Raw genomic sequence first — 13810 nt, 5'->3', positions numbered from 1 at the left:
AGCTGCTGCCACAGCTGTTCAGAGTCCCCAGACACGGGATGTGGAGTGATTAATGTGTCATTGTGAATGCCAACCCCTTGCTCCTGGAAAGGGGACGGAGATGCTCTTGCTGCTGCTGCCCCACAACGGGCAGATGAAATACATATATATATATATATATATATATATATGTATGTATCTCTGCATGCAGAGTCTGTGCTCTGCAAGAAGTCACCCTTTGTTTCTGCAGTGCCTGCAGTTTTTGTGACTGATCCTACACTGAACGCTAAGATGGAAAATCAAACCCAAAATTGATGGATTGTTCCTGAAAGGGGCCTGGAATTAAATCCAGCCCTCAGCAGGTACAGTGTTACACAGTTCCCTTTCTAAACTGCCATGGCCTGACTCTGATAACCACAAAAATACCTATTTGTGTATTACCACTTTGGCACACCCCACACATAACTTAAATACCATTCCCATTTCCCCCAAATGAATTATTTAGTGTGGAGCAGGGAGAGAAGTTGACATGCCTGACATTTGAATGCTGCAGTGTTCCTGTACCTGCAGAGCTGGAGCTCCCAGGTAATTATCCAGCCCTGCTGCTATGTGGAGGCTCATGTGTCTTCAAGACCTTAATAAATCAAGGCTTACTTGGCACTGGGGTGGTGTGTGAGGCTGGGCAGGTGCTGAGCTGTGAATGCTGATCTGAACTGGGATTGCAGGAGCAGGACACAGTGGCTCTCAGCCTGCTGGGTTTGAAGCTCAGTGTTCTGCTCTCAGTGTGTTCTCTGCCACTGAGCTTCGGGCTGGGAAGTGCCTTTTGCCATGTTTATGTGGCACCCAAAGTCTCAGCCAAATTCACTTCTCTGTGTAAGCACAACATGAGGGTGACCATAATGGTTTTTAGTATGTCATGTTTTCCCCCTGAACATGGTTTAAAAGCTGTCATTTAAGCACAGAGGCACTGCTAAAGCATTATTGTGGTTAGGGCTGAAATACCCACACTGACACAGCACGTGCTGGTGCTCCAGAGCAAGGACAGACATACAGAAACATGCTCTCAGTTACTATTCCAAGGAGACAGTCTATCTGTAAATCAAACATGTGGCACACTTTGCTTCAGATTATCCTCTTGATGCACCAAAGCAGCATCTAATCAGCTTTCACTCTAACAAATACAGATTTGTGTCATAAGTGATGCAGGAAATAACACACAGTCTCACTCTGCACTCACAGGAGAACAATAACAACCTTTTCCCAGGAGGGTCTGAGGTGTTCTGTGTACAAAGTAAATACCAGCGTGGAGAAAGGAGAACTTTGCATGATGTGAAAACTCTGGAGGGATTAGAAACACTTCGTCAGTCAAAGATTATGTTACAGTCCTGCAGTACTCTGTACAGAACTGCAGAACCAAACCCTGATTGTTTGAACATAAGGTGAAAGAACTACATTTTAAGTGCACATTTTAATAGAAGAATTCTTAGAAGAATCCTGGTAGAGACAGAAATAATTTCTTTTACTTTGGGAAAATGTTCACCATTGCGTCATTACTAACGAGAAAATGAGGCTTTCTGAAATTCAATACATTGTAATACGCCTTAAAGTCTTCTGAAAGCTCAGCCTAATCAGACAACTAAGGATTCTGTAATTATATGTAAAAGTCTGTAATTATGTGTAAGAGTTTTACCCAGATTTTCATTCTTGACTGCAGAGCTGTGTTAAGATACATTCAGAATTCCTGGTTTAGTTGTTACTCTGCTTACTCAGACAAGTTCCATTGATCTCAAAGAGCTTTGTGTACACATAAAAACAGATTAAAAGCTGTGAAAGACCAGCTTTTTGTCTTTAATTTTAAGCCTCGGGGAATCTGATTTATTCTCCTGAACTTTAAGTCAGACACATTTTCCAGTTCTAACTCAAGGAGAGGCAGCAACTTGAAAAAACTCAGCTTCCAAAAAAGTCATACCTTTTTTTTTTTGTAGTCTGAAGTAGATGATTAGTTGGGAAACTTCCTCTCTGGAGCAGCAGGAGCAGCTGAGGGAGCTGGGGGGGCTCAGCCTGGAGAAAAGGAGGCTCAGGGGGGACCTTCTGGCTCTGCAACCCCCTGACAGGAGGGGGGAGCCGGGGGGGGTCAGGCTCTGATCCCAGGAACAAGGGACAGGATAAGAGGAAACGGCCTCAAGCTGTGCCAGGGGAGGGTCAGGTTGGACATCAGGAGGAATTTCTTGCTGGAAAGGGTGGTCAGGCCTTGGCAGGGGCTGCCCAGGGAGGTGGTGGAGTCCCTACCCCTGGAGGTGTCCCAGGAACGACAGGACGTGGCATTCAGTGCTCTGGTTTAGTTGGCAAGGTGGTGATCAGTCACAGGCTGGACTCGATGGAGGGCTTTTCCAACCTCAGTGGTGCTGTGACTGTGGGAGGTTAAACCCTCTGTGCTGTGATCAGAGCCAGGGGCAGGATGGCGGCGGTGTCACAGAGTGCCCGGAGCGCGGGGTCGGTCGGCGCCGTGCTCTGCCTGCCCCGGGCCTGCTCCAGCCTCAGGCTACGCGCTCATTGAGCTCCTCACACGGAGGGCAGCCCTCATCCCCCTGTGCCTCCAGCACGACGGTGGTACCACAGCCCAGAGGCGCTCAGGGCTCCTGGACAGCCCCGGCCCGGGGGGCTCACTGGGAGAGCGGGAGGGGACGGGGGGGCTGCCATGGCACTGCAGCTGTGAACTGGGGGACACGACTGAGGGACTGGGATCGGGGGGGTCAGCCCCGGCTGCCCCTGAGGGATCGGGATGGGGGGGGTCTCAGCCCCGCTGTCCCTGAGGCAGTGAGGGATCGGGATCGGGGGTCTCAGCCCCGCTGTCCCTGAGGCACTGAGAGATCGGGGGCTCAGCCTCGCTGTCCCTGAGGGATCGGGATCGGGGGTCTCAGCCCCGCTGTCCGTGAGGGCTCTGAGGGATCGCAGAGCTCAGCCCCGCTGTCCGTGAGGGATCGGGGGGATCAGCCCCGCTGTCCCCGAGGCACTGAGGAATCGGGGGTCTCAGCCCCGCTGTCCGTGACGGCTCTGACGGATCGAGGGGCTCAGCCCCCTGTCCCTGAGGGCTCTGAGGGATCGAGGGGCTCAGCCCCCTGTCCCTGAGGGCTCTGTGGGACGCGGGGCCGCTCTAGTCGGGCTGTGGCCGCATGGGGCGGGGGAACCTCCCGGCCACAAGGCGGCGCTAGAGAACGGCGCGGCGCTAGGCAGAGGCACTCTCGCCGCGCTCTCTGTGGTAGTGACGTCATCGCGGCGCGACGGCGGCAGGCGCTGTGCGCGGCTGCTCCCAGGCCGCTCCCGCCGGGATTGCTCCCACAGAAATGACCACGCAGGTAAATAAACACACCGCCTCAGCTCCGCCGACCTCTGGCTCGGCTGTTTGTAGGCTGCTCATGTGTAATATTAGTTATTTTTTTCTTTCTAGTACGGTATTCTCTTCAAGCAAGAGCAAGGTGAGCGAACGCTGGCGGGTTGGGCACTGTTGGTGTTCTGGGGTGATTGAAGTTGGTAATGGCAGGTGCAGGTGTGAGGAGAGCTGGTCATGGCTATATAGTGGATAGATCTGAGTTGCCGTGCTGTTTGTTCAGCGGTGCCTTGGGTCACACAAGGAAAAGTGGGCTCTGGGAGAGGAGGGCCGCTGCCAGCACTGCCCTCAGCCACTGCAGCGCTCACCAGCGCCGCTTGTTGTCTCCTGTCAGCAGAAACCACTGAATCTTTCATTTCTGTGCTTGTCTCCCCTCTCAGCCCACGATGATGCCATTTGGTCGGTGGCCTGGGGGAAAAATAAAAACGATGGTTCTGAAACGGTGATCTCTGGTTCTCTGGATGACCTGGTGAAGGTCTGGAAGTGGTGAGTGCTCCGTGTTTTAACCAGTTTTAGGCCTTGGAAGTAGTCAGTGTGGAGATGCAGCAGTTTTGGACTTCCACAGTGCACAGGGATTGAGAAGTCATGCCAGGGAAGGGGTGGCCTGGCACACAGAGCTGTTCCCTTGGGCAGGAGAACTTCACTGCTGGGGGGGGCTTTCTCTTGGAGGGGGGCATTCTGGTGGGCTCTGATTGCCACAGAATGGGAACCCCTTTGGAAATGCACATCAGACTTTACATGTTGTCTGCCAGACAACACCTGATTTGTTTCTAAACCAAGGAATGAGAAATGCAGCCTCTGATGAGACAGCTTGGAGATGTGTCCTGTGAAAGGAATAATGGGAAGTGAGTGAAAGAGGAAATGACAGCTTGCTTTTTTATTAAAAGGTAAATAAACCCTGATAACCCTCATGGAGGTGCTTTTGCAAAGAAGCTGTTCTGTCTCTTGGGCCAAGCAGTGTGAAGTGTGAGCTCCACTTCAGTGACATGGGGAGCTTGGCTATGGTTATAACCATGTCCTGCTGTGCTGACAGAGGAGCTTTGGCTCTGTGGGCACCCACAGCCCGCTGTGGGATGGACATTTTTGGATGGTTCCCAAACTGAGGGTGAAGTGCCTGCTCTGCAGGAATGGGGTCAGTGAGTGATTGGTGAGTTCTTTGAGTACAGAGAGTTTGTGCATCACTCTCTTCCCATTCCATAGAATCACAGAATCAGCTGGGTTGGAAGGGACCTCCGAGATCATCAAGTCCAACCCTTGACCCACCCCCACCGTGGTTCCCAGCCCATGGCACTGATGCCACGTCCAGTTTTATCTTAAAAACCTCCAGGGACGGAGAATCCACCACTTCCCTGGGCAGCCCATTCCAGTGTCTGACCACCCTCTCTGGAAAGAAATTCTTCCATGGGTGGCCTTGGATCCCCCTTGAGTTAAACTGGAGGAACGTGGGTGGTGTGTTTGCTCTGGGGATCATCCAGCCCCCCCCAGCTGTTCATAACAGGGCTCCCCTTCCCCTTGCCCCCCAGGAACGAGGAGAAGCTGGACCTGCAGTGGACGCTGGAGGGGCACCAGCTGGGGGTGGTGTCGGTGGACATCAGCCACACGGGCGCCATCGCCGCCTCCAGCTCCCTGGACGCCCACATCCGCCTCTGGGACCTGGACACGGGCAAGCAGGTCAAATCCATCGACGCTGGGCCCGGTGAGTGCCAGGGCTCAGCTGCTCCTGCTGCCAGGGCTGCCCAGGGCAGGGTGGCTGTGTGAGGGCACTGCTCGGGCTGTTCTACCCTGCAGCACTCGCCGTGGTTCGGGGAGCTCAGCACGGAGCGGTGCCAGGCAGTCCTACAGTCATTTTTGGGCTTCCTCAGGCACGGGGGGAAAGGCTTTTTGCTGTGTGCACCAAAGCAGGAGGGAAAGCAGCTTGCACTTACAGGTGCATTGATAAAAATATCCTCCATCAAAGCAATCAAGTGCTTCTTCAGATTAATTTACAGAGAAACTTCTGCACTGAATTTGAGCTCTGTGTGTGGTTGTTTATGCAGCACATCCAGCCCTGAGTGAGCAACTCAGAGCATTTATCAATGTTAGCAATGGTAATGGCCTCCAGGCTGGAATTCAGGGCCTAAGATCTTATTCCAAGTATTTTATTGGTCCACTGGCAATCACTAATTGTTCTTGAATTAGTCTATTATGTAATAGACCTAACAGCAACTCAAGAGCAACCTTGCAGTGTTTTAGGTAATTAATGTTAAACTTATAGAAAAATACCTGTGAATTACATTGTGCCAGATAAATACATTGCACTGCTATAAAAAATGCTGGGTTTTTACCTTCAGTTGCAGGAATGTTGCTCTGTGTTATGTTTGTGTATCTGCATTTCTCCTGCACCTTCTGTGCTTTGCTGGATAACCAATGTTGCTTTCTTTCACTAGTTTTATAATTTTTTTGTACTAGGGGAAAAGTAAGAATTTAGACTTAACTGAGGCAGTCTTCAGTTCTCAATTTATTGTTCTAGGAGGGTCTAATAAGATCAGGGCCTTACTATAAAATGTAATCTTTCACTAAACATAAATAAATGGCTCGAGCTGTGCTCCATTAATTACACAGAAGGGGTAACTTGTATGAGCAGAGTTGAGTGTATTAAGAGTAGGTAGAGGGTTAAATATCTAAACAGATGCACACAGAGCTGACAGTGTTGAATAAGAACTAGAAACAGGAGCCAGGGATCCAGCTAACTCATTTTTTCTTTTTGACACAGTTGATGCTTGGTCCCTGGCTTTTTCACCTGACTCCCAGTACCTGGCCACAGGAAGTCATGTGGGGAAAGTAAATATTTTTGGTGTTGAAACTGGAAAGAAAGAATATTCCCTGGACACCAGAGGGAAGTTCATCCTTAGCATTGCCTATGTAAGAAGCACAACTGATAATTTCTCATGTGAAATTGCTGTCACAGTGATGTGTTGTAAATAGGTATCTCTGTAAATAGATATTTTTGTTTCCATCTGTCAGTTTATCTCTATGTAACACTAAATGACAGCCATACTGTGGTAGTTCCAAGCACAGATTGTGTGACATTTCCCCCCCCCTTGCATATATGGGAAATACACTTTGATCTTGCTTATACACCTATTGTGAATAAGTCATCATAAGGATTTCTGGAGCCCAGGGATCTTGAGCAGATCGTTGTTTGTGAAAAGCTGCCAGGGGAATGTCAGGAGTTACCCAGCACAGATGCACACAGATGCTGAGTCACACTTCTTGTGTTTGTATTACAGAGCCCAGATGGAAAATACTTGGCCAGTGGAGCAATAGATGGAATCATCAATATTTTTGACATTGCAACTGGAAAACTCCTGCACACGCTCGAAGGTAATGGTTTGGTGCTGGCAATCCCCGAGTTCTGGCCTCGTTCCTCAACAAAATTAAAGGATGCAGTGCAAGTCAGAATGAGCTACAACAGCCATGGCATAAATGAGTTGATGTTTTTGTCCATTAGGCAGTATTTAGTTACTTAATGTGCTCTAACTTCAACCACTTAAAATGTTAGAGGCAAACTGTAAACTCGGGCTTGCATCATAAAACCCTTTCAAAAGACACAGCCAGTGATGCCTCACTAAATTCTTAAATTGTAGTTCCTTGCATTGCAGAGGGAAACAAGCTAAGCCAAATGAGTGCTGCCAGGCATGTGATTTTCCTCATGGTATCAGTTCTGTAGCAATTTATTGCTGTTCTAAAAAAGAACTGAACACTTTATGTGGTAGAAGACGTGCATTTTCTAACAGATAAATGGGCTTCTAACGTTCATGTGGTTTCTGCCCAGTTTAGTTCCTCAAAAACCCAACCACTTCAATATGAAATCATCCTAGAAAATATGACATAATTTCTAATAAAGACCCGCAGCTGAAAAAAAAATGAGATACTCTTGTGTTGGAGATGCCTTCAAAGTTGAGAGTGGCTGTCCCTTTCCATTTTGTGTTGTGGGGAGAGGCTGCAGAGGTTGAACAGGGGGTGCTGTGGTGGTGCAGCTGTCCTGAGTAAGAGCAGGGGCTGCATTGTGAGCCCTGTGTCTCTCTGAATTGCAGGCCATGCCATGCCCATTCGTTCCCTGACGTTCTCCCCCGACTCTCAGCTGCTGGTCACGGCCTCAGACGATGGATATATCAAAATCTACGACGTGTAAGTGGGGCTCTGCCAGCTGTGCTCACAGGAGAGCAGCTTTGGCAGAGGCTGGCACTGCAAAAAACACATCAGACCCTCTGCTCTCTGTAATTCCCTTCAGCTTTTGGTGACTTCTTTATGTGACAAATAACCTTAAATCATAACATGCTACTTCCTCAGCTAGTTTTTAAAATGCATAGAGAGGTGACAGCCATAACTTGGAAACAAATTACTTTCCTCATATTTGCCCTGTAGGGACCAGGCTGGTTGTTTTGTGTATCTGTCCTGTGAGTTTGTGTTCACCCTCCTTACACATCAGCTCTGTACCCAAGAAATTACATTTGTGACCTGTTTCTGTGCAAAACCTTTGAAGACCCTGGGGAGGAAAAGGCTCTGCTTCAGTGATCTTCACTCCCCTAAACCTTCATTGCTTCGACCTCTTCATGGTGAAACTATTTTGTCCTCTGATGTATCTTCTTAGTGACTGATTTGTGTGTTGTTTGAAAAGCAGGATGTGTGGTAACACCAGTTCAGCTCGGCTGTAAAAGTGTCCAGAGGTCACCTTCTGTTGAACCATTCCTGACTGCTCTAGCTGGAGTATATTCCTGTAGCTTTTCCCCCTGGAATCCACAAACCAAATGTTCAGATCTGTTCTTTCCACAGGCAACATGCAAACTTGGCTGGCACCTTAAGTGGTCATGGATCCTGGGTTTTAAATGTAGCATTTTGTCCTGATGACACCCATTTTGTTTCCAGGTATTGAGGACTTTTAACTTGTTTATGCTCACTGAAAAAAACCCCACGGTTTTATGTTTATAAAGGGAGATGGATCATAAAAAGTAAATGTTTACAAATTGCAGGGGGATCTATAATGGAATAAAACACAGTAAAAGACTCAGGAGCCAATACCAGTTGTAGTGAATAGTATTTTATAGTATAAGTCATCCCACTGTAGTGCAGTTCCCTACAAGTGGAAGACACCTGAGAAGGGCAGTTTAATTCTTAATAGCTGAAAAATTGCTGTTGAATTAAAAAGTGCAGCCAAAGGTAGTAGTACATTAATCTACCTGAACTGTAATGTTAATTCTTAAAGCAGCTCAGGCAGCTGGGGGACCAAGTGGAGGGAACAGAAGTTTCCTTATCCCAAGAACTTGCCTGAAAGAACTTTTTGGCCAAAATGGGAGTCTTCATTTTCACATTGCAGATATTGGAACAGTAAATGTATTTTAAAGGTGACTGGCAGAAGATGCTCTCCTTTGCTACTTCATCCCTGTGTTAGAGAGGTGAAAGAGGGTTCCTTGTGTCTACCACGGAGACCTTTTAGTGTTTGCATTAAACTGTAGTTAATTTATTACTTTAAATATTGATCAGCATTATTTTTCTTTCAGTTCATCTGATAAAAGTGTAAAAGTTTGGGATGCTGGGACGAGGACCTGCGTTCACACCTTCTTTGACCACCAGGACCAGGTATGGCTGTGACTCCCTGGGTCACTGTTCCCAGGAGAACTTGAGTTGTTAAGAGCTGTGCACATTTGTGCTTCCCCCTGGGGCTGCAGCTTTGGGCTGCAGTCATGCAGGAACTTAGAAGTGTTTGTGATTATTTGTCCCTTAATATTGACCTAATACTGCAAGTGTGTAGGTTGATCTCTTCCAAGTAATTAACATTTTTCAGGCTCAAATAAGGGCAATTCTGAGTGGCCAAGAGTCTTTCCAGGCTGTATTTGTTACCTCTGGCTGTAGTCTTACTTGTTTCTGTCACTTGTACACCGTGGGCCTGTGTAAGGGGGGAAATGCTTATTTTAAAGGATGGAATTATCTAAGCAGTGCTTGAAAGCAGCCTTGAAACTTGGGGACTTCTTCCTCTTCCAAATGTCTGTAACACCGTGGGGTTTTTAAAATTTATTGCTCAATTAATAGGTGTTTGTTTATTAATAAATAATAATTGTTAATATTTATTAATATTATTATTAATAAACCTGAGAGGGGAGAAGTTAGGTTTCTACCATTTACTCTTTGTCCAAATGTTGGGTGATAAAATAGAAAAATGCTGTACTTTAATGGATCACTGAGCAAGACTTAACAAAGGGAATTATTCCAGATTTTATTTGAGCTCTTTCTTCCACAGTAGTTTTTTGCTGATGACCTTCTTTTCAGTTACCTACAGCTGTGGGAGTTTTAATATGAAAGTACCCTATGGTACTTTCATATTAAATCAGTGGAATTTGATTTCCCCTGTTGTTTTAGCTGGTATCTGTAATCTCAGGAAGTTTGGGGCAGGCAGAGTTGATGGAAAGGCTGGGTTTTGGTATTAATGCAAGAGAGTGCACAAAATTGCCCCAAATACACTGTTGTCAGAACCCCCACTGTGCAATCCCACGTGGATGTGCTGGGTCCCTTCATCTCCCTCGTGTCCCTTCAGAGTTTGTGTAACTGTCTGGAATCAGAGGACTGACCTGAATTCTAAGTTTTGCATTGCTAGGGAAATGTCTCTCTCAAATAGCCCAAGGATAAACCAGATTATTCTTCAGCCCCTCAGGAGGGTCAGTCTGCATGAAGAACACTTCCTCTCTTTCCTGCACTATAAAATACTATTTTCAGAAAGGGCCACAGCGTGGGCAAGAGTGAAAATGCTGGGGTTGATTTAGGCAGCTTTCCAGCCTTTTTCAAGTATCTTTAGATTGTGTGATCCATTGTCATGGGCTGTAGGAGCTTGGTATGCTCCTAGAGGGCAGTGTCCCTCTGTGCTCCATCAGCCTCACCTGCTGGGAAAGCAGAAACCAGAATTGCACCACCAGCTCTGTTAAGGAATTTTGAATAATCCTCCCTCTTCTGCTTGTTGTAATAAATAAAACTGCCACAAAGACATTCTTTGTCCTCTGTTGATAACCTTGTGCATCTTATTTGCAGGTCTGGGGAGTGAAATACAACGGAAGTGGGTCCAAAATTGTATCTGTTGGAGATGACCAAGAAATCCATATTTATGACTGTCCAGTTTAGATGTCTTGACTCAGACCCTCTGGTGAACTCCTGGGGCAGTTTCAAGGACTGCTCCTGTCCTATGTAATTTTTTAGTATGATAAAACCATTTCATACTGACCTGCAAACCCAGATACATTTATATCAAATTTTGATTTTGTTTAGCATGAGAGAAAAGCCTTACTTTTTTAAAATAAAAGCTATGGATGCAAGTCCTCGTGTCTAATCCTTGGAAAAATGTATTTTTGGAAATACACAGTCATGGGTGAAGTAACTGCTCAGTTAATCTCCCCTGCCTTTCTACATAAATAGACTGGAGCTGGAGAGCATTGGCCAAGTCTTATTTTAGCAGAATAAAGGGGCTGAGCTGGGGTGGAGGAGTGGGGAGTGACAGCCTGGGCTCATCCTGCTGCTGTCCCAGGGACTCAGCAATTGTGGGGTACACTGAGCTCACTCCCTGTGGTTTAACTGCCCCAAAAGGTGCCAGTTGTTTCCAACCCTCACTTAATACAAACACTGCTAGAAAACAGGTATAAAAAGCTTTCATGTGATCATGGCACTGTGGGACCTGGTCATGTTACAGAACAGCAGCACTGTACCCAAAGCCTGGGGTTTTGGTTTATTCATCTTAGTTAAGGCACAAGTACACAATGCCTAGGAGGAAGTCAAAACCTTTCTAGGGAAGGCTGAAATACAAAGCTGGAGCTTCTGAAAGGTCACAATTTTATTGCAAGTATTTGCCTGTATGTAACACAGCAGAGGGCAGCTTGTAACCTTGAGTCACACTTAAGAGAGAAGCAGCTGAAGGAAGGCTGCTGTGAACCCAGGGCAGAAGGGGAGGAGGGAGGGGGCATGCACAGAATACTCCTGAAATACAGAGTGAGACAGCAGTGAGTGCAGCTACCCTGGACAAGGAGCTACACTAGGGGAGAGGAGTCAGAGCTTAGAAAAACTTCCTTAAGAAAGGGGGCTCGAGAGTGGCTCAGAAAGTACAAGAGAAGCATGAGAAAATGTGAAGTACTATTTATTAGAAGTTATTCTGCTATGTTTTATTCTATGAAATTAATTTTCCAGTATGAAAGTATTTACATAAGACACTCCACTTAGCCTCTATCCATATTGCCCAAGTCTTAGAAATAGCAGAGGTGAAATAAATTGAGAACCTTCACAGCAAGGAAAATGTTTACCAACTCAGCTGGCTCTCAGCTGTGTGACATTGGCTTTATATAGAAAGACTACAAGAACACAATATAAATTAGTTACAAAAAGGTGATACCGACAGCGCAGCAACTCAATTTGCTGAACACAAAAACCACAAGCAGTGGCTCTTACAGCCATGCAGTTTTCATTGTGAAAATTTACATGGTAGATGACATCCCCTCCACCTTGCTTTAAGATGTCTGACATTGTACTCCTGTTCTTGGACCCTCCTCATCCTCCTCGTACGCCTCTCCCGCGCTGTTCCGGTAGGTTTGCTCGTTGGGATCAAAATCCTCGAGGTCCACCTGATCCATGTCGTCTGTGACCATCACATCTTCTCGGGAGGGAAGCAGAGCTTCCAGCAGGGACAGCTTCTCCCGAGGGAGCCAGTAGTGCTCTGGAAACTGGACCTACAATTGTACACATTTTATTGAAGTTCCCACCCCCGGTGCAAACACGAGTGTCGTGGCTACAGCTGAGTATTTAACTTACCAAGAACTGGATAATGAGGCTGCCTTTGTCCATTGGAGATTTGTAGACAGGCATCCCTTCGTTGTAGATACACTTCAGGTCACCGTGTTTGATCACCTCACCTGCAGGGAGGCAGGAGCTGGGAGTGAGCTCGTGTGATGTGACAGCCCCTTCACAGCCACCCAGAGCAGGGCTGTGCACAGGCAGTGCTGTCACAGCCCCTCAGGGACAGTCCAAGCAGTTCACAGAAAGAATGCAGACTGAGAAGCACTAAACTCAAGATATTTGGTCAGTTTTCTCGAAGAGCAATCAGCTTTTCTTGGCACAGCCTTCAGTGTGAATGAACAGACAATTTAAGATTCTCGCCTCTAATATTTTCCTGGCTATTCACCAGCTGAGGCTGAGGTTTATTAAGCAGCATTTGACAGCTTTAGCTGTAACTCTGCATATTGTAGGAGTAACAAGAATGACAAAGAACCAACTAAATGAAATTACTGCCCAGTGTAGTTTGAATCTGTCGCATCACCTGGTTAGAAAAAAACCACCCGAACCAAACCAAACCATCTCCCCAAAAAACTCCACTCCAGACAAAATGAGACAGGCAAGCAGTTGATACAGCTTATATACAGAATTAGAACTCTAAGACCTACCTGGCCTAGATGTTATGACAAGGACTCTGTTATCCAGAGTTTCAATGGTCTTTCTGAAGCCACATAAAGCCTCTGAGAGTTGAATTCTCATTTTTGTGATTAAGTCATGCCCTCGTCTCTGAAAGACACTGTGATCCTTTTGATCCAGCACAATTATAACATCTCCAGGCTCCAAATCAGGTTCCTGGTCACCTTCTCCATGAAACACTATCTTCTGACCATCTTTCATACCTGGGGAAGAGAAACCCATTTATTCTCAGCAGAACTAAGTGCAGGCTGAGATCAGGGACATGGCACAAACACACAGTCCTTACCTTTATCAACATGGACTTCTATGATCTTTTTCTCTCTCACCACCTTGCAGCCATTGCAGTTGTCACACCTGTCCTTGGGATTTATTCTTTCCCCTTGGCCTTTGCATTCTGGGCACACAGTTTGGATTTGCTGTACCATGCCAGGTCCAATCTGCTGGACTATGACTTGCATTCCTCTTCCTTTGCACACAGGACATTTTTCTACTGCCCCTCTCTTTCCACCATAACCTTGGACAAAAGAGTTAGATTGGATCTCAGTCTCAGGAACAGTTACTCTGCAGCAGTCAGGCTGGAACTCACTGACTGCAAGAGCATCTTTAGGGGAACTTAAGAGTAGTTCAGCAATGAAGCTGAGTTGCCATCACCAAAAACATGCCCTACAAGCTGGAAGCTTCAAGCAAAATGCTTGTACAGCTTATTGTATTAGCTCTACCCCACCTCCCAGGAAATCCTGGTTTCCAAGGAACTACCAGCATACTAAATTCAAGACCCAGACATTCCAGTAATAACTGGAAAAGAATCTGCTTGCTAAATATTGAACTGAGTACTAAGATATAAGACCTTATTAAGATTTACCTCAAAGGAGACCAGTCATTTTGGATACTTAGTAACTGTAAAGTGAGTTGCATAACACAAGCTAGACTCCTACCCACAGCAATTGAAAAAGGTTTTACAGAGCA

The 13810-nt window shown here is 46.6% G+C and overlaps 2 protein-coding genes across 5 annotated transcripts in view; one reads left to right on the top strand and one right to left on the bottom strand.

Moving 5' to 3' along the window:
• Positions 1-3236: 3236 nt before the first annotated feature.
• On the top strand, positions 3237-10707 carry SKIC8 (SKI8 subunit of superkiller complex). 2 transcript variants are annotated; one of them, XM_051770433.1, is made up of 11 exons: positions 3268-3335; positions 3410-3455; positions 3748-3853; positions 4148-4254; positions 4891-5063; positions 6120-6268; positions 6637-6730; positions 7444-7537; positions 8183-8275; positions 8908-8986; positions 10427-10707. In XM_051770433.1, exons 4-11 carry the CDS (start codon positions 4229-4231, stop codon positions 10514-10516), a joined length of 798 nt encoding a protein of 265 aa, XP_051626393.1. In that variant the 5' UTR covers positions 3268-3335; positions 3410-3455; positions 3748-3853; positions 4148-4228; the 3' UTR covers positions 10517-10707. The 2 variants fall into 2 exon arrangements, with proteins under 2 accessions (XP_051626392.1, XP_051626393.1); XM_051770432.1 differs by lacking the exon at positions 4148-4254 and having other exon boundaries at positions 3237-3335; positions 3428-3455.
• Positions 10708-11502: 795 nt separating this feature from the next.
• DNAJA4 (DnaJ heat shock protein family (Hsp40) member A4) overlaps positions 11503-13810 on the bottom strand; it is a 62259-nt gene continuing 59951 nt past the window's right edge. For all 3 annotated transcript variants that reach the window (XM_051770430.1, XM_051770427.1, XM_051770428.1), the window contains exons 5-8: positions 13131-13358; positions 12817-13047; positions 12188-12288; positions 11503-12105 (exon numbers count right to left, since the gene is read on the bottom strand). In XM_051770430.1, the coding sequence (XP_051626390.1) occupies positions 11887-12105; positions 12188-12288; positions 12817-13047; positions 13131-13358 (779 nt within the window). In that variant the 3' untranslated portion in view covers positions 11503-11886. The remainder of the gene's footprint in view (positions 12106-12187; positions 12289-12816; positions 13048-13130; positions 13359-13810) is intronic.

The sequence above is a fragment of the Manacus candei genome, unplaced genomic scaffold, assembly GCF_025592945.1.
Source record: "Manacus candei isolate 608988 ecotype Guabito, Panama unplaced genomic scaffold, ASM2559294v1 h1tg000119l, whole genome shotgun sequence".
Taxonomy (NCBI): domain Eukaryota; kingdom Metazoa; phylum Chordata; class Aves; order Passeriformes; family Pipridae; genus Manacus; species Manacus candei.
The sequence above is the reverse complement of the archived record's forward strand: the minus strand, read 5'-3'. Positions and strand labels throughout refer to the sequence as shown.